Source organism: Carcharodon carcharias, chromosome 8 (genome assembly GCF_017639515.1).
Source record: "Carcharodon carcharias isolate sCarCar2 chromosome 8, sCarCar2.pri, whole genome shotgun sequence".
NCBI classification, from domain to species: Eukaryota; Metazoa; Chordata; class Chondrichthyes; order Lamniformes; family Lamnidae; genus Carcharodon; species Carcharodon carcharias.
The window spans coordinates 46,275,218-46,295,714 of record NC_054474.1 but is presented as its reverse complement, the minus strand read 5'-3'; the positions used below and the strand labels follow the sequence as shown (position 1 = coordinate 46,295,714).

Below are 20,497 nucleotides of genomic sequence, written 5' to 3'. Positions count from 1 at the left end.
TATACTCTGTCCAATCTTCTGGCCTTTCACCTATATTTGCACAGTTATATACTTTTTCTTAAAGTTTGATACCATCTTTAACCTTTCTAATTAACCATGGATGGTGTGTCCGTTCCTTGGGCTTTTTCTTACTTGTGGCAATGTATTTATTCTGTACATTCTGAAATATTCCCTTAAATGTTTGCCACTGCATCTCTATTGAACTATCCCTTAATCTAATTTGCTACTTCACTGTAACAAACTCAGCTTTCATGCCCTCATAATTGCCTCTATTTAATTTTAAAAACACGGTCTCAGACCCACTCCTCTCTCCCTCAAACTGAATATAAAATTCAATCATATTATGATCGGTTCTACTTAGGGGCACCTTCACTATGAGATCATTAATTGACCCCCATCTTGCTGGATAATACCAGGTCTAGGCATACTCTCTGGTTGGCTCCAGAACATTATGTTTCAAGAAACTATACTAGAAACATCTATGAACTCAGCTAGGCTAACTTTGTCTATCTAGCTTTTCCAGTCTATATGTAGATTAAAATCTCCCATGATTATCGCTGTGGCTTTCTGACAAGCTCCCATTATTTCTTCCTTTATGCTCCACCCTACCATGTGGTTGGTATTAGGGGACCTGTACACAACTCCCACAAGTGACTTCTTACTGTTACCTTTTCTCATCTCTACCCAAATCGTTTCCACATCCTGGTTCCCTGAACTTAAGTCACCCCTCTCTATTGTGCTAATACCATCATTAACTAACAAAGCCACCCCTCCACCTTTTGCTTGCTTCTTGTCCTTTCTAAGAGTCCTATACCCTTTAATACTCAGGTCCCAATCCATGTCCCCCTGCAGCCATGTCTCTGTAATGGCTATCAAATTGTACTTATTTATTTCGATGTGCGCTCTCAGTTCATCTGTTTTGTATCAAATGCTTCCATGCATTCAGATACAGATCCTTTTTTTTTTATCATTTTCTTTTTAATCTCTAAACTCCGCTGTTGATTTACAGTTAGATTTGTACACTCTAATCCTTCCTGTCAGTCTGTTTTTCATTTCCTGTAATAATAACTCTCTTTGTCTTGTCTATTCTTTGATTTACCAGATCTTCCCAAATTTTATATCCGTGCCCCCACTACTTTTCTAGTTATGTGGCTCACAAGAACACCGGTCCCAGCATGGTTCAGGTGCAGACAATCCCAATGGTCCAGATCCCACTTTCCCCAGTAATGGTGCCAGTGCCCCACGAACCAGAACCCACTTCTGTCACAGAAGGCACTGAGCCACACATTCATAAGAACTAGGAGCAGGAGTAGGCAATTCAGCTCCTCGAGCCTGCCTCACCATTCAATACAATCATGGCTGATCTCATTTCAGCCTCAACTCCAATTTCCTGCCCTCTCCCTATAACCTTCCAACCCATTACTTATTAAAAATCTGTCTATCTCCTCCTTAAATTTATTCAGCGCCCTGGCATCCACTGCACTCTGAGGTAGTGAATTCCACAGATTCACAACCCTTTGAGAAAAGTAATTCCTCCTCATCTCAGATTTAAATCTACCACCCCTTAGCCTAAAACTATGGCTTCTCGTTCTAGAATGCCCCACAAGGGGAAACATCCGCTCCACATCTACTTTGTCTACCCCCTTTAGCATCTTATATACCTCAATTAGATTTCCTCTCATCCTTCTAAAATCTAGCCAGTATAGGCCTAAACTGCTCAATCTCTCTTCATAAGTCAAGCCCTGCATCTCTGGATTCAATCTAGTGAACCTCCTCTGAACCGTCTCCAATGCAACTACATCCTTCCTCAAGTAAGGGGACCAAAATTGTGCACAGTACTCCAGGTGCGGTCTCACCAGTGCCTTGTACAGTTGCAACAACACTTCCCTATTTTTATACTCTACTCCTTTAGAAATAAATGTCAAAATTCCATTTGCCTTCCTTATTACTTGCTGTACCTGTATACTAACTTTCAGCGATTCATGCACAAGGACAATGAGATCTCTCTGCACTGAAGCATTCCAAAGTTTCTCTCCATTTTAATAAGTCACCTTTTTATTCTTCCAACCAAAATGGATAACCTCACACTTATCCACGTTAAACTCCATCTGCCAGATTTTGACCCATTCACCTGTCCATATCCATTTGTAAATTTTTTATTCCTTCACTTGCAACTTACTTTCCCACCTATTTTCGTGTCATCTGTAAATTTAGCTATAGTATCTTCTATCTCTGAATCCAAGTCATTAATATAGATTGTAAGTAGCTGGGGCCCTAGGACCGAACCCTGTGGCACCCTACTAGTTACAGCTTGCCACCCAGAAAAAGACCCATTTATCCTGACACTCCGCTTTCTGTTGGTTAGCCAATCCTCTATCCAAGCTAATATATTACCCCTAATTACATGTGATCTTATCTTGTGCAACATCTTATCAAAGGCCTTCTGGAAGTCCAGACATACTACATCCTCATTACCCACTTTGCTTGTCACATCTTCAAAGAACTCTAGCAAATTAATCAAACACGAATTACTCTTCATAAAACCGTGCTGGCTCTGATGGATTGTATTTTGACTTTCTAAATACCCCATTACTACTTCCTTAATAATGGATTCCAACAATTTCCCAATGACAGACTGGTCTATAGTTTCCTACTTTCTGCCTCCCTCCTTTCTAAATAAAGGTGCTATATTAGCAGTTTTCCAATCCACTGGAACCTTTCCAGAATCCACGGTATTTTGGAATATTATAGCCACTATCTCCGCTGCCATTTCCTTTAAGACCCTGGGATATAGGACATCAAGTCCTAGGGACTTGTCACACTTTAAGTACAGTAGTTTGTTCAGTTCTTTTGCTCTAGTGATGGTGATTGTTCTAAGTTCCTCCTTCTTTATACCCTCTGCACACCTGTTACTATTGGAGTGGTATCAGTGACTTCCACTGTGAAAACTGAGGCAAAATATTGATTAGGTGTCTCTGCCATTTCTGCATTCCCCACTATTAACTCCCCAGACTCATCTTCCAAGGGACTAACATTCACTTTAGCTGCACTCTTTCCTTTTTTATACTTGTAGAAGCTTTTGCTATCAGTTTTTACATTTTGCACTAGTTTTCTTTCATAATTTACCTTTGCTCCTTTTATATTTTTAGTAACCCTTTGTTGATCTTTAAAAGTTTCATCTCCATAATCTGATTTGTCCTGTACCAATTTGTACGTGGCCCAGGTAATAATCTAGAGATTATGACCTTTGAGGTTTTGCTTCTTAATCTGGTGCCAAGCTCCTCATATTGACTATGCAGAACTTCCTTCTTTGTCCTACCTATGTTTACTTTCCATGTGGGCCTAATGAGGAACACAGCATGCTTTGCCTTAAGCCTCAAGTAATATCCCTGTATCTTTTAAAGTGAGGTTTTGTGGACAAGGTGAAGAATGTAGCTTCACCTGTTTGCATGTTCTGTTAGCAGCACATATGCCAAAGTCAGATTCAGAGTAAAGCTGCCCAGCCACAAAAAGTAAACCCACTATACCGATATTTTTATTTCCCACAGCAACCATCTCTTGGTCTTCATAATTTCATGCCAAATATGGTATGATTTTCTAAAGGGCCCAAGCCTAACTAAAACTGGGCTGAAATGGCCAAACTTATTTCATTCTGGATCCTTTACACCAAATTAGAGCACAGGCTTGCAGGGTTATGTGGAACTAAATGGAAAGAATCCCAGTCCCAATGTCAGGCTTATCTGTCGAACGCTTAAGGATTTCTAACACTTTGCCTAATTGTGAATGAATCCATTGTTTGCCTGACCCAAACCAAAGTATAATTCACTGCTGAACATGCAGTCTCCTTTAATGAAGATTCTCTGCAAGATTATGCCTTTCACCACTTGCCCTGCCCAAATAGCCTTAGTTGTGGTGTACATCTATCTGCATCACACTTGGCTTCTCTACCTATATCATTTCTCCCCCTTCAAAGGCCTACCCTGCAAGCTCCCTTAACAAGTCAGTTGACCATCAAGAGTGCAATTGATTACTACAGGTCTGTCTTTTGGATTACCAAGTAATTCAGCTACTGGCATCTACAAAATGCACTGCAGGATTTCACCAAGGCTTCTTCCAAACCCACGACCTGTACCATCTAGAAGGACAAGGGCAGCAGATGGATAGGAACACCACCACCTGGAAGATCCCCTCCAAGTTACTCACCACCCTGACTTGGAAATATATCGACGTTCCTTCACAGTTGCTGGGTCAAAATCCTGGAACTCCCTTCCTAACAGCACTGTGCGTGTACCAACACCACCAGTCCTGGACTGCAGCAGTTCAAGAAGGCAGCTCACCACCACCTTCTCAAGGGCAACTAGGGATGGGCAATAAATGCTGGCTCAGCTATTGAAGCCCATATCCCTTAAATGGATAAAAAACCCAGCTTCATACCAAAAAAACTGTACTTACCCTTCCTTCTGTCCTTTCCCCACACCTCAACATTTCTGATAAGGGAGATTGAATTAACATGTCGACAAGGAGAGAGGGCACAGACGTCAGGAGAAACAGATGGAGATTATGAGATGAATGATCAAGGACAAAAAGACAGTGCTAAGGTTAAGGGAGGATACCTCAGTCAATGTCAGTGCAGGGCTAAGAAGGGAGATACACATGGATTTTGAATGCAAAATAGCAGGATAGAGCAGAGTGAGGTGCAGGGCAAGTCGTGATGGTATAACCAGGTAAAGATGCTTTGGTGAGGGAGGTGGAATTATCATCAGTAAGTCATGATTTGGTGAGTGTCTAAATGTTAATGGGTTTGTCTCAAGAGATGCTCAATAGTTTTTTTTTAAACAATTAGATGGATATTGTCACAACCTCTTATCCTCGCCTCCATTTATCTTATAATGGAATTGAAAAGCAAACGAAGATGATAAACAATGTTTACTGACCAGCAGTTATTAATATTTCCCCTTGTGAGAATCTATGAATCAACAGATCATTTGAATTGTTGCAATACTGTCACTCATAATCTGGCTCACAAAAGGTACAGAAAAGCCAAGTGACTTTAGTATAAGTAGCCCTTGTATATTTCCTCCCTCTGAGAAGGTCTTCCTTCAGGATTACACTGTCTGCCCAGTTGATTTCAAGGCTTCGTTCTGTAGGGACCTACATCCAAAAACTTTGCAGCAATGTACTTTTGCACCACTTTCCCAAACTCAGTAGATGCAATGTTAGTTGTCAAATAAAACATTTCTCATCAGCATTAGACAATAGATTTTTCACTTTTTTTAAAAAAGAAACACCAAAGTGCTAATTTAAAATTAATAACTTTCTGAACTCATGGTTCAACTTTTGGACCTTTTTCCTCACCTTAACAAAGCTCATGCGAATGGTGCACATTTTGGTGAGTTCATAGACTGCTTCAAAGCCATGATTTACAGACTGAGCTAGAAGCTGGGCAAACTCTTGGTTGTTAAATATCTTTAAGCTGCAACCACTAGGTATTTTACAAACAGTAGTTGGATGAAAGCCATGGTGATAATTGCAATTTCTACTTTGGACAAAAATGCTGCTGTCACTAAGGCATTCAGCATAGACTTCACCTCCCACATAGTATAGGTGGACACCTGCAAAAAAAATTGTAAGAGAATATTTATCATTTTAATAGTTATATGTATCACATAAAAAGCTCAGTCTCTACATATACATGAACTGTCATTATCCCTTACATGGGCCAAGCTGGTGGTGCGGGGTGGGAGCAAGGGAGTAGGGGAGCAGGTGGGAAAGCCGGAAAGCAGGTGGAGACGAGGGTGGGAGACGCTCTTCTTTCAGCTAAGATGCTGGTTGTTTTAAATGCGAAAACTCTCAATGAGGTAGGCCATACTTCTGTCAGTAATTCAGATTTTTCCATCATTCATTGCCTTTTCAATTATACTAATGCACTGGAACTTAAATTGCTAGTAGAATCTCAAATGCAGTAGAACACTTGTCATCCTGATACACTAAAATGTTTAATTGTGCTTCATGAGAGCATATAAAACATTCTGGGTAGTTGCAATACAAGCAGCATTGAAGGAAACTCGTAACATGTTTTCAAGCTGTTGCCACAAAAGGGAACTAGCTCCAATTCTTATGGTGGATGTTGCCTTGCAAGTGAGCAACATACATTAACACATTCTCTGACTTCATTTTCTTAAATATTTTTGGACTAAAAGGAGCTAAGTGTTTTTTAAAAGGTATGCAACAAACTATCACTGATAAACTGTGGGGGCTCACATAAACAAAGACTTTGCATATATTTAATTCAAGAACTAGAAATAATTCTGGTTAATGACAATACAAGTTAATACTGTAACATTTTGGGATTGCTGGTTTAGTTGCGTTGAAAATTAAGCATACCTTTACCAATGTGCCGCCTGGTGTTCTCAATGGTGGAGTTGCGATTTACGTTGGAAAGAAGGCCAAGACAGAAACGGTTTTTGTTGTTAGATGGATCAGTAAAACCATCCACTAAAACACTGGTAGAGGAAGCATGGAAGGCCTCTCCAACTCTATTATTTAACTCATAGTACACAATGGAGCACCAGTGCTTAGGCTCTTCATAAGCAACAGGTTGAACATCTGAAATAAAGTTACAGCAGATTAAATTAAGTTAATGTGTTTTGTATTGCAAGATATTTTCCTCTCTCTCCTTTTTCTCTAAAAGTAACTCAATGTAATCTTACTTTTAAACTATAGTGCATAGAAAGGGAAAAAGGAATTTTAGAATTCATAACTAGGAAACATAACTACGCTTAGGTATCATTTTTGAAGCAGCTTTATGGAATATACTCCAAAACTATCTTTGTTTAACAAAGAAATGATTGCATTAAAGTTCAACTGCTAATATTAAACAATTGCTCTTGTTGAAAAATTCTCAAATTCATAACTTACATTCAACAGATGACTGCAAGCCACAAACTAGATTGTTCATTATCTTTATAACTTGCACAGTACACGCCTGTAGTCTTTACCAGATATTCTGGTGGCACCTATCTAGCAACATCTACTCTAAGGAATGAAGTAAAACTCTATTTGTCACTCATCTTTTCTTCAAATCTGGTTTTATTCAAGCACTTGCAATCTATTTGAATATGAATAGAGCACCACATTAAACCTAAACAAGGGAAACCATGCAAGCAGCTCATCGCTATAAAATTAAATACTGAACTTCATTCCAACCTTAAAGTGGAACACCACTATTTTCTTTCAGTACGATAACCTAATAGCTAAAACTAAAGATTATTCTATTCATTACACTTATCAAAGTCATTTTCTCATTCCAGTCTCGGGAGAATTAACACGCTTAAATGCTAATAGTAGGCCACCAGTGTGCTTTCTAATCTTGCTTTTATTGGCTACCCTTTAGATAGTACCCATTACTCTCCAAAGCAGATTTCTAGAGTAAGGGAAGACCACTTTAACAGAGACCAATGTAACAATGGTAATTTTCAGGTTTCTGCTGGCAATGGTTACAGAATGGTTTCAGCACAGGAGGCAGCCTTCGGCCCATCAAGTTAGTGTTGACTCTCTGCAAGAGCAATTTGTCTAATGCCATTCCCCCACAGCTCTACAAATTTTCTCTCTTCAGATAATGATCCAAATATGTTTTGAACGCCTCGGTTGAATCTTCCTCCACCGCACTCTCAGGCAGGGCATTTAAGAAACTAACCACTTGCTGCGTTTTTCATGTCACTATTGCTTCTTTTGCCAATTACTTTAGTTCAGTGTCCTCTTGTTCTCGATCCTTCCACCAACGGGAACAGTTTTCCCCTATCTACTCTGTCCAGGCCCCTCATGATTTAAGCACGGTATCTTCCTATAAATGTTGTTCTCTAACACATTAAAAGTAAATTCAGTTTGTGGCTACAGACATTTCAAACTTAAGCCCAAGAGGAGATACTTTCTGCCATTAAATACATTCCATCAAACATCCAACAACTTTACTTTGATAGGATGACGTATTTTATCTTCATAGGAACCAAATGTTTAACTTAAGTGTACCTGAGCGGCAAGGGAGAAACTGCAATAAACTATTTATAATATCCAGCACACAACTGAAGTTAGATTTGAATATTAGCCTGTACTTTCAATATGCTGTTACAATTCTGTTGTGCTGTTCCAAGAGTCTATAGTTTGTTGTCAAATGGTGTGCAATGTGTTGTCAGAAAAGCATTTCACCAGATTGCTGAACATTACAGAGTAGCCATTCTAGCCAGATTGTTTTCATGTTACTCTGGAAAAGGGCATGACATTTAAAATTTGGAAACAAAAAAAGACAGCTTAATTTGGTACCAGTGTCCAATTTCTTCTGTCAGGTGCACTGGAAATGTTTGGATGCGGGGGTGTTTTATGGGAGACGGTCAAAACAAGAACTGGGAACAGGCAGAGGAAGATATCCAGTTGGGGTGGCTCACAGTTCTGCTGCTTCCTTTTGCACCAATATTGTCAACTTTGGAGTTAAGGTAAATCAGCCATGAACCAGAGTACTAGCTGCAAAATTGCTCTTAAAACCATCAACTAAACAAACATCCCTTGTGGGACTACCTTTGGTTGTGAGAAGAGCCAATGGCTATAGTTTATAATTGTTAACTTTGTTAGTTGAAGAGATAGAAATGATATTGTATGTACTGAAAATATCCATTTTAAAATAATATTTTTGAAATTTTAGTTGGTTATGAACATGGCTATCATAAACAATCAAGCTGGATCACTAAATTTTATCCCTGCAGTCAGGAAGGTACGAACGCAATCTTAAAACCAAAGAATGGCAGTGAAGTGCAATCAGCAACAGAATGTACAATTGAGGCTGCTTACAATATAACAGAATTCTATTCCCCAAAAAGTTGAGTTTTATAATTTCCTAAATTTAGCTGTTGAAACAACTGAATGCAAATTTGATGTGTATACTGTTAAACATTATCTATCTCTGTGTAATCATGTCAAACTAAGGGGCATAAATGCTTTACATGTATTTTCTTTAAAGGAGGTAACATTTTAAATGTTATTTGAATGTGAGCTCTACAATGACTCCTATTGTAGTTCCACAAAAACTGCATGTTAGCATTAACATGCTTTATTTTACTATGCATTTAACACACTTCTTTCAATTATGGGAGAGGCATTTTAAGATTTAACAAGTGTGAGAAGCCTCTGGCTGCTGTCTGCAAGGACCCAGAGCTGAAAGAAACTCATTTTGAATGTGAAGAGCATGGGGACTGCTGTATAAAGTAATGTAAATAGTAATCTAAATGACTAGCTAGAGATACTAACGCTCAGCGTCTACATAATCTCTGGCAAAAGTAATTTTGTATGACAAGCATGATGCAAGTGCTGCAACAATAACTTGTATTTATATAGCACCTTTAACATAATAAAATGTCCCAATACATTTCACAAGAACGCTATGGAGCAAAATTGGACACTTCGTTACATAAGGCGATACTAGGGCAAAGTTATGCCAGAGGTAGAATTTAAGGAGCATCGTAAAGAAAGAGTGGTAGAGAAGCAGCAAAGTTTGGATATAATGACACAGTCGATTGTAAAAGCTGAGTTGTTCAAATCCCAGAAACAACTGTCATAACCCATTTCTGCAATTTGTATGTTTTGAGATTCAGTAGTAATAAGACCACTGAGTCTCGGGAGGTTTTTTTCCTAAAACTAAATTAAACATGTATTAAGCAAGAAAAATTGTAAACATAATGCAAAATTACTACTATAACTACAAAAATCCCCTAATTAATCTGACTCTCAGTTACACCTCAGTTTACATAACAGTAAATCTCAGATTTAAAGAGACACCTAGCAAAGCACAATCTGGACAGTCACATTCAAAATGAGTTTCTTTCAGCTCTGGATCCTTGCAGATAGCAGCCAGAGGCTTCTCACACTTGTTAAATCTTAAAATGCCTCTCCTATACTCAATCTCCTTTCTCCTTTATAGATATATTTCTCTTTGAATGTACATTTTCCATTGTATCACTAGGCTTTTAATTTTGCCCCTTCTAACAATAACATCCTTTGATTTCGCCAATTTTATTGGAAGCTGAAAAAAATAAACATTGCTTGGCGTCTTCTAGCTGGGTGCAAGATTTCACCCATTCTTTTGAATGGTTTCTTTAAAAATGCAAATTGCCCCCTTGACACATATGTTTTTAAATTTCCCTGTGTTTATCTAGTTACCATTTCAAAACCTACTTCTTTCGACACATCAAAGCCTCTAGACCAGCTGGTTTTAACCCAATTAAGACACACACCCACATAGGCACAGACACCACTAAACTCTTAAATAATTTCCAACAACATTATGGACATTAATCTCTTCGTAAGATAAGAAATAGGAGATGTATGCCATTCGGCCCCTCGAGCCTGCTCTGCCATTTAACAAAATCATGGGTGATATGTTGTGGCCTTAACTCCATCTTCCTGCCTGTCCACCGTAATACTTGACTCTCTTATAGATCAAAAAGCGATTTAACTCAACCTTGAATATATTCAATCACCCAGCCTCCACATCTCTGGTAGAGAATTCCAAAGATAAACAACCCTTTGAGAGAAAAAATGGCTCATCTGTCTTAAATGGGAGACCCCTTATTTTTAAACTGTGTCCCCTTGTTCTAGATTCCTCCATGAGAGGAAACATCCTCTCAGCATCCACCCTGTCAAGTCCCCTCAGAATCTTATGTTTCAATATCACCTCTCATTCTTCTAAACTCCAATGAGTACAGGCCCAAATTGCTCAACCTTTCCTCATAAGACAATCCCTTCACCCTAGGAATCAGCTGAGCGCTGCTTCCAGTGCAATTAGATCCTTAAGTAAGGAGGCCAAACTGCATAGGATACTCCAGATGCGGTCTCATTAAGGCCCTGTACAGTTGCAGCAAAATCACCCTACTTTAATATTCCATTCCCCTTGCAATAAAGGCCAACATTCCATTTGCTTTCCCAATCATTTACTGCACCTGCAGGCTGTTCTTTTTTGTGATTCATTTACCGGGACACCCTGATCCTTCTGTACTGCAGATTTCTGTAGTCTCTCCATTTAAATAGTATACTGCTTTTCTATTCTCCCTGCCAAAGTGGACAAGTTCACATTTTCCCCCATTATACTCCATCTGCCAAATTTTTGCCCATTCACTTAACCTATCTATAGCTCTTTGTAGGCTCCTTATGTCCTCTTCACAACTTGCTTTCCTACCTGTCTTTTAGTGTCATCAGAAAATTTAGCTACCGTACCCCTCGGTGCCTTCATTCAATTTATTAATTATATTGTTATTAATATAGATTGTAAATAGTTGAGGCCCCAACACTAATCCCTGTGGCACTCCACTAGTTACAACTTGCCAACCCAGAAACAGTCCATTTATCCCAACTCCCTGCTTCCCGTTAGCTAACTAATCCTCCATACATGCTAATATGTTACCCCCCCAACACGATGAGCTCTTATCCTGTGTAGTAACCTTTTACGTGGCACCTTATCAAATGCCTTTTGGAAATCCAAATGAACCACATCTACTGGTCATCCATCCTGCTTATTATTTTTCTTCAAATAGCTCCAATAAATTAACCAAACACAATTTCCCTTCCATCATATCATATTGGTTTTGCCTAATTTTATTGTGATTTTCTCAATGTCTTGCTATTACCTCCTCATTAATGAATTCAAGCATTTCCCCATGACAGATGTTAGGCTAACTGGCCTGTAGTTTCCTGCTTTCTGTCTCCTTCCTTTCTTCAATAAAAGATGTTACATTTGCGGTTTTTCAATCCGCTGGGGCCTTTCCAGAATCTAGGGAATTTTGGAAGATTACAACAAATGCATTCACCATCTCTGCAGCCACTTCAAGACCAGTGGATGCATAGAATTTTATCTGTCACATGTCCATCCATTCCACCAACTTGTCCATATGCCTTTGAATTTCTACACTATCCTCCTAACAATGCTTCCAAGTTTTGTATTTTCCACAAACTTTGAGATTGTGCTCTGTACACAGGTCATTAACATACATCAGGTAAAGCAAGGTTCCCAGCACTGACCCCTGGGGAACTCCACTACAAACTTTCCTCTAGCCTGAAAAACATCCATTAACCACTACTGTTTCCTGTCGCTCAGCCAATTCCGTATCCATGTTGCTGCACCCCTTTTATACCATGAACTTTAACTTGGCTCACGTCTATTATGCAGCACTGTATCAAACGACTCTTGCAAGTCCGTATACGCATCAGCAGCATTGCCCTCATCATCCCTCTCTGTTAGCTCTTCAAAAAAACCCCAGCAAGCTAGTTAAACATGTTTTTCCTTTAAAAAAATCCATGCTGGCTTTCCTTAATTAACTTGCATTTGTCCATGTGACTATCAGTTTGTCCTGAATTATTGTTCTTAGAAGTTTCCCACCACTGAAATTAAACTGATGGCCTGCAGCTGCTGGGCTCATCTTTACAACCTTTTTAGAACAAGGGTGTAACATTTGCAATTCTCCAGTCCCACCCCTGAGTCTTCCTTAGACTAAAATATTATGGCCAGTACTTCTGCAATTTCCATTCTCACTTCCCTCAGTATATGGTCCTGATGCCTTATCAAATAACTTATCCAATACCACTTACTTTTCAATTTTAAACCCATCTAGTGTCTGAATTACCTCTTCTTTTACCATGGCCTGGGTAGCATCATCTTCCTTCGTAAAAATGGATGCATAGTATTTATTTAGTACTTCAGCGATGCCCCCTGCACCTATGTGCAAATCCCTTTTTTGGTCCCTAATGGGCCCTACTCCTCCTCTTACCACCTTTTTACTATTTATATGCCAATTGTGGGATTCCCTTTTATGTTGACTGCCAGTCTCTTTTCATACTCCCTCTTTGCTTCTCTTATTTGCTTCTTCACCTCTCCTCTAAACCTTTTATATTCAGCTTGGTTTTCAATTGTATTTTCTACCCGACACCTGTAATAAGCACACTGTCTTCTTTATCTTAATTTCTATCTCTTTTGTCATCCAGCGAAAGAAGTTCTGGATTTGTTTGCACTACTTTTTCCTTGAGGAAATATACTTTGACTGTGCCTGAATCATTTCCTCTTTGAAGGCAAGCCATTGATTAGATACTGTTTTTCCTGCCAATCTTAGACTCCAACTTATTCTGCCCAGATCTGTTCTTACACCACTGAAATTGGGTTGTCCGCAGTTAATTTTCCTTGCTCTGAACTGTTGTTTGCCCTTTTCCAGTCAGCCTAAACATATGATACAATGATCACTGTCCCCTAAACGTTCGCCTATTGACACTTGATCTACTCGGCCCACTTCATTTCCAAGAACCAGGTCTAGCAATGCCTCCTTCTTCACTGGACTGGAAACAGTTAAAAAAAATTTTCCCAAACACATTCTAGGAACTCTTGTCCCTCCCTGCCCTTTACACTACTACTATCCTGGTCTGTATTTGGATAATTGAAATGGCCCATTATAAGTACTCTATAATTTTTACACCTCTTTGTAATTTCTTTACAAATTTGCTTCTCTCCATCCTTTCCATTAGTTGGTGGCCTATAGACTGCAAAGAATGTAATCACACCTCTTTTGTTCCTAAGCTCTAGCCAAATAGATTCTTTGATCCCTGTGGGATATTCTCTTTCTCCATCACTGCAATGGTCTCCTTAATCAATACTGCCACCCCTCCCCTTTCTCGTTCTTTCCTATCTTTCCTAAACACCTGGTATCCAGGGATATTTAACACGCAGTCCCGCCCTTCTTTGAGCAAGGTCTCTGTATTGCCATAATATATTTCCATATGGCAATCTGCGCCTGTAACTCACCAATCTTATTTGCCAAAAGGATCAAGCCTGCATTTAACTCTCTGAATGATGACATCAGAAATAGACCAATAGTTCAGTAGCACTAATTGAGGCTGATTATTTATTAGCTCTGGGATCTTACCTCTGGTGGAGATAATGGGCAGATTGGGTATGCTGGAAGTCATCATGACATTCCCAGTATCCATAGGTTGTGTACTGTCCTGATTCATCTGCTCTTCTGGTGGCATGTAAGCAGGTGGAGGCGTATCAGCTGTATGGAAGAGAGCATTTATGATTTAACAGCATGCCAGGGCTCAAAATAAGCTTAAGGACCGCCAAGTCAGCACCAGCAACAGCTCAAAATTTACTGGCATATTAAGTCACATGTCTTATGCACATCTGTCACACCCCAGACACCATCAAGGATGCAAAGCAATCTCCAAAATAAAAGCATGCAATTTCATTCTGCTCGTTTATGTAATTCATTTTTTGTGAATTGGAGTTGAAATTGAGGCAGCTAAATATCACAAATGTCCATTGCCACAGAAGATCCACTCAGTTTATAACAAAAATTAAAGTTTTTTTAAAAACGTGCATACTTTGCAAACTGACATCAACATATACTCTTGCATGTTCAAAGATTCTAAACAAACATCTGAGAATTAAAGCATATTGCAACAGGCATGACTTCAGAAGTTGCTCCAACTGTGCAATCACATGTATTACCATTGTACTGTATTGGTCTCTCCCTGGCACATCAGTGTTTATTCTGGACCCTAACATGAACAATGTACCTCATAAGGCACTGAGCTGACTGACAGCAATTCTAATTTAGTTAAATAAATATAAAGCAACAATTCCCTTCAGCCAAAGGATAGATAAAAAAACACTCTGCAATCACATTCATGTTTAACAGGTGAACAAAGGAAAAATAGGGCAGTTATGCTTCAGTTATATAGGGCACTGGTGAGACCACATCTGGAGTACTGTGTACAGTATTATTCTCCTTATTTAGGAAAGATGTAAATGTGTGAGAAGCAGTTCAGAGAAAATTTACAAGGCTAACACCAGGAATGGGCAGGTTGTCTTATGAGGAAAGGTTGGGACAGTTCAGGCTTGTAATCTTTGTATTCACTTACGGGATGTGGGCATCGCTGGCTAGGCCAGCATTTATTGCCCATCCCTAATTGTCCTTGAGAAGGTGGTGGTGAGCTGCCTTCTTAAACCACTGCAGTCCACATGGCATAGGTACACTCACAGTGCTGTTAGGGAGGAAGTTCCAGGATTTGGACCCAGCGACAATGAAGGAGCAGCAATATATTTCCAAGTCAGGATGGTGAGCGGCTTGGAGAGAAACTTTCAGTTGGCGGTGTTCCCATGTATCTGCTAATGGAAACGGTCGTGGGTTTGGAAGATGCTGTCTAAGGAGCCTTGTCGAGTTTCTGCAGTGCACCTTGCAGATGGTACACACTGCTGCCACTGTTCATCGGTGGTGGAGGGAATGAATGTTTATGGATGGAGTGATGATCAAGCGGCTGCTTTGACCTGGATGACGTCAAGCCTCGAGTGTTGTTGGAGCTGCATTCATCCAGCCAAGCAGAGAGTATTCCATCACATTCCTGGACTTGTGCCTTGTAGATGGTGGATAGGCTTTGGGGAGTCAGGAGGTGAGTTACTCGCCGCTGGAATCCTAGGCTCTGACCTGCTCTTGTAGCCACAGTATTTATATGGCTAGTCCAGTTCAGTTTCTGGTTAATGGTAACCCTCAGGACGTTGATAGTTGGGGATTCAGCAATAGTAATGCTATTGAATGTCAAGGGCAGATGGTTAGGTTCTTTCTTGTTGGAGATGTTACTTGCCACTTGTCAGCTCAGGCCTGGATATTGTCCAGTCTTGCTTCACTGGAGCTTAGAAGAGTCAGAGGGGACTTGATCAAAACCTTTAAGATCCTGTGGGATCTTGACAAGAGTGATGCGGAGAGGATACTTCCTCTTGTGGGAGAATCTAGAACTAGGGGTCATGATTTAAAAATAAGGGATCACTCATTTCAGACAGAGATGAGATTTTTTTCTCTGAGGGTCGTGAGTCGTTGGAACTTCCCTCCTTAAAAATATTTAAATACCCAGTTCCCACTGCCTTTTAAGGCAGAACTAGATAGATTCTTGATTAACAAGGGGGTGAAAGGTTATCCGGGGTAGGCGGAAGGTTACAATCAGATCAGCCATGATCTTATTGAATAGTGGAGTAGGCTTGAATGGCCGTTAGAAACTAGGAGCAGGGGTAGGCCTATGTTCATATGTATGATCAGCTGAAAGCATAACACAAAGTTTCATATGTTTGCTGTTGACACCCAACTCTGTCTCACCGCTACCTCTTTCGACTCCTCCATTATTGCTAAATTATCAAACGGCTTTTATGACATCCAGTAGTGGATGGGCAGATATTTACCCCAATTAAATACTGAGAAGGCTGAAGCTATTGTCTTTGGTTTCCATTCCCTAGCTACCCACTCCATTCCTCTCTGGCAACATTTGGAGACTAAACCAGACTGTTCACAACCTTGGTGTTACATCTGACCTCAAGCTGAGCTTCCAACCAGGTGATCACTATTAACAAGACCGCATATTTCCACCTCTGTAACAATGCCTGACTTCGTACCTGTCTCAGCTTGTCTGCCTCTGAATCTCTCATTCATGCCTTTGTTACCTCTAGTTTTGACGATTTCAATGCACTCCTGTCTGGTCTCCCACATTCTGCCCTCTGTAAACTTGGGAGTCATCCAAAACTCTGCATCCACATTTTAACATGCAAGTCTCATTCCCCTGCAGTGAAGGAGTTCCATGAGGGGTCGAGGGGGTTGGGGGGTCAGTCGTATAGTTATCCAGAAGTTAGAAGTGATTTTAATTTTTCCTTTTTTGGGTAGCAATTAATGAAAGACAGAACCATCCAAAGTTTGCAATTTATATCATGCTTTAGGATGGTTCCCAGTGCAGGGCAATTGCCAACTGCTTTAGACTTCCCAGGCAATCATCATGCAATCCTTACCTAGGGACTTGCCCGGGAGTTTGGGGGGGGGGGGGGGGGGGGGGTCTCCAGTGCATCTTTGAGGTAGCCCCACAGCTCAGAAGTCAGGGCCAATATCTAAGAAACTGATCTGTTCCAAAGCAGTTCCAGCAGTAGGAATTAGATATTGAAAAATTCCAAGGTCAATTCTCTGACTCTACATCAGGCAACACAAGAATTCTCTAATATTCAAAGAACTATGATTACACTGTATGATACAGAGCTCCAGGATATGGTGAAGGAATCAAATTCTCAATGTGTTTCAATTTCAGGATTCCAGGATTGACTGTGAAACTCTCAAAGATTTATTTCTCTATTGGTGTTTGTGCAATCATTCTCAATTTCCAATATTGTGCACTTCTGCATGGACTGGATTGGTGATTTACAGTTCAAAGCTAAAGGTCATCCTAGCTCACTCCTTAGTCACCCCCAATAATCCCCTGCTTCCCACGGCACCTTTCCATGCAAAGGCAAGAAAAGTAACACCTGCCCTTTAACCTCCTCTTTTCTCATCACCCAAGGTCTCAAGCAATCCTTCCAGGTGACTCAGCGATTTACGTGCACTTCTTTCAATCTAGTCTACTGTATTTATGACTGACAACGTGGTGTTCTCTACATTGGGGGAGGACAAACACAGACCTCCGTTCAATCCACAAGCATGACCCCAAGCTTTAGGTGGCCTGCCATTTTAATTCTCAACCTTACTCTCACTGTGACATTTTTGACCTTGGCATACTGCACTGCACTGTTCCTGTGAAGCTCAACGTAAACTTGCAGAACACCATCTCATTTTTTAATTGGTATTAACAGCCTTCAGGACTCAACATTGAGTTCAGCAATTCTATTTTGTTTCCTTTTTTTAAATTCATTTACGGGGTGTGGGCGTTGCTGGCTAGGCCAACATTTATTACCCCTCCCTAAATGCCCTCGAAAAGGTGGTGGTGGGCTGCCTTCTTCAACTGCTGCAGCTCATATGGTGTAGATACACCCACAATGCTGTTAGGGACGGAGTTCCACGATTTGGGCCCAGCAGTGAAGGAACAGTGATATATTTCCAAGTCAGGATGGTGAGTGGCTTGGAGGGGAACTTCCAGGTGGTGGTGTTCTCATCTATCTGCTGCCCTGGTCCTTCTAGATGGCTGCAGTCGTGGGCTTGGAAGGCGCTGCCTAAGCAGTCTTGGTGATTTTCTGCAGTGCATCTTGTAGATGGTACACACTACTGCTGCTGTGTGTCAGTGGTGGAGAGAGTGAATGTTGGTGGATGGGGTGTCAATCAAGCTGGCTGCTTTGTCCTGAATGGTGTCAAGCTTCTTGACTGTTGTTGGAGCTGCACCCACCCAAGCAAGTGGAAAGCATTCCATCACACTCCTGCCCTGCACCTTATAGATGGTGGGCAGGCTTTGGGGAGTCAGGGTGACGGGTTACTCATCGCAGGATTCCTAGGCTCTGATCTGCTCTCCTAGCCACAGTATTTATATGGCTAGTCCAGTTCAGTTTCTGCTCAATGGCTGAAGACGGTTGGGCCTAGGACACTACCCTGAGGAACTACTGTGGTAATGTCCTGGAAATGAGATAATTGGCCTCCAACATCCACAAACATCTTCCTTTGTGCTAGGTATGATTCCAACCAGCAGAGAGTTTTCCCCCTGGATTCCCATTGACTCCAGTTTTGCTAGGGCCCCTTGATGCCACAATCAGTCAAATGCTGTCTTGATATCAAGGGCAGTCACTCTCACCTCACCTCCGGAGTTCAGCTCTTTTGTCCATGTTTGAACCAAGGCTGAATGAGGTCAGAAGCTGAGTGACCCTGGTGGAACGCAAACCATGTATCAGTGAGTGGTCTATTGCTAAGTAAGTGCCGCTGATAGCACTGTTGATGACCCCTCCCATCACTTTACTGATGACCGAGAGTAGACTGATGAGGCGGCAATCAGCCGGATTGGATTTGTCCTACTGTGTGTGTATAGGACATAGCTGGGCAATTTTCAACATAGCCAGATAGATGCCAGCATTGCAGGCAATTTTCCACATAGCCAGGTAAATGCCAGTGTTGCAGCTGTAGTGGAAGAACTTTGCTAGGGACGCACCAACTTCTAGAACACAAGTCTTCAGTACTATTGCTGGAATGTTGTCAGGGCCAATAGCCTTTGCAGCATCCAGTGCCTTCAGCCGCTTCTCAATATCACATGGAGTGAATCTAATTGACTGAAGACTGGCACCCGTGAGGCTGGAGACCTCCAGAGGAGGCAGAGAAAGACCATCCACTCAGCACTGCTGGCTGAAGATTGATGCAAATGCTTCAGCCTTATCTTTTGCACTGCTGTGCTGGACTCCCCCATCATTGAGGATGGGATATTTCTGGAGCCTCCTTCTCCAGTGAGTTGTTTAATTGTCCACTACCTTTCACAGCTGGATGTGGCATGACTTCAGAGCTTAGATCTGGTTGCGAAATCGCTTAGCTCTGTCTATCACTCGCTGTGTACACTGTTTGGCACTCAAGTAGTCCTGTGTTGTAGCTTCACCAGGTTGACGCCTGATTTTTAGGTATTTTTAGAGATGCTGCTCCTGGCATGCCCTCCTGCACTTTTCATTGAACCAGGGTTGATCACCTGGCTTGATGATAATGGTAGAGTGGTGGATATGCTGGGCCATGAGGATACAGATTGTGATCAAGTACAATTCTGCTGCTGATGTCCCACAGCATCTCATGGATGCCCAGTCTTGAGTTGCTAGATCTGTTCGAAATCTATCCCATTTAGCACGGTGGTAGTGTCACACAACACAATGGAGGGTGAAGATGGTGCTTCATGTCCACAAGGACTGTGCAGTGGTCACTGCTACCGATGCTATCATGGACAGATGCATCTGCGGCAGGCAGGTTGGTGAGAATGCGATCAAATACGTTTTTCCCTCTCATTGGTTCCCTCACCACCTGCCGTAGACCCAGTCTAGCAGCTACGTCCTTTAGGACTATGCCAGCTCAGTCAGTGGTGGTGCTGAGCCAGTCTTGGTGGTGGACATTGAAGTCCCCCACCCAGAGTACAATCTGTGCGCTTGCCAACCTCAATAATTCCTCCAAGTGGTGTTCAACATGGAGGAGCACTGATTCATCAGCTGAGGGGTGGAGGTGGTAATCAGCAGGAGGTTTCCTTGCCCATGTTTGACCTGATGGTATGGGAGACTTCATGGGGGCCAGAGTCGATGTTGAGAACTCCTCAAGCCTGGTTTAATTGGTTCTGGAAGATATGAGATTGAAAATGCACATAAAAGTATCAATTGAGCACAAAACAAATGAGGCTGAAGAATAAAAATATTCTGCCAGAAGAGCTCAGTGGATGATTATTTCCGGCTGTCTCCTGAGGTCCTCATCATTACAAGCTGTTCAGCCAATTTGATTCATTAAATATGCCACCAAGAAGCAATAGATTTCAATTGGAAGATTGCTTCTAGTTAAGCTGTTCTTGAAAGCTAAGGCACAGGCATCCAATCAATTCTGTGAAAAATTACCCAGATACATCTTTTCCACAAAACATAGGACAAGTTCAACTTGACCAATTACCATCCTATCAGCCTACTCTTAATCATCAGCCAAGTGATGGAAGATGTCCACTGCGCTATCAAAGGCAC

At 41.1% G+C, this 20,497-nt stretch overlaps 1 protein-coding gene across 1 annotated transcript in view; it reads right to left on the bottom strand.

Moving 5' to 3' along the window:
- LOC121281041 (mothers against decapentaplegic homolog 5) overlaps positions 1 to 20,497 on the bottom strand; it is a 61,740-nt gene that overhangs the window by 4,730 nt on the left and 36,513 nt on the right. Inside the window, exons 4-6 of the mRNA XM_041193634.1 lie at positions 13,950 to 14,078; positions 6,385 to 6,606; positions 5,356 to 5,612 (exon numbers count right to left, since the gene is read on the bottom strand). Coding sequence (XP_041049568.1) covers positions 5,356 to 5,612; positions 6,385 to 6,606; positions 13,950 to 14,078 — 608 coding nt within the window. The remainder of the gene's footprint in view (positions 1 to 5,355; positions 5,613 to 6,384; positions 6,607 to 13,949; positions 14,079 to 20,497) is intronic.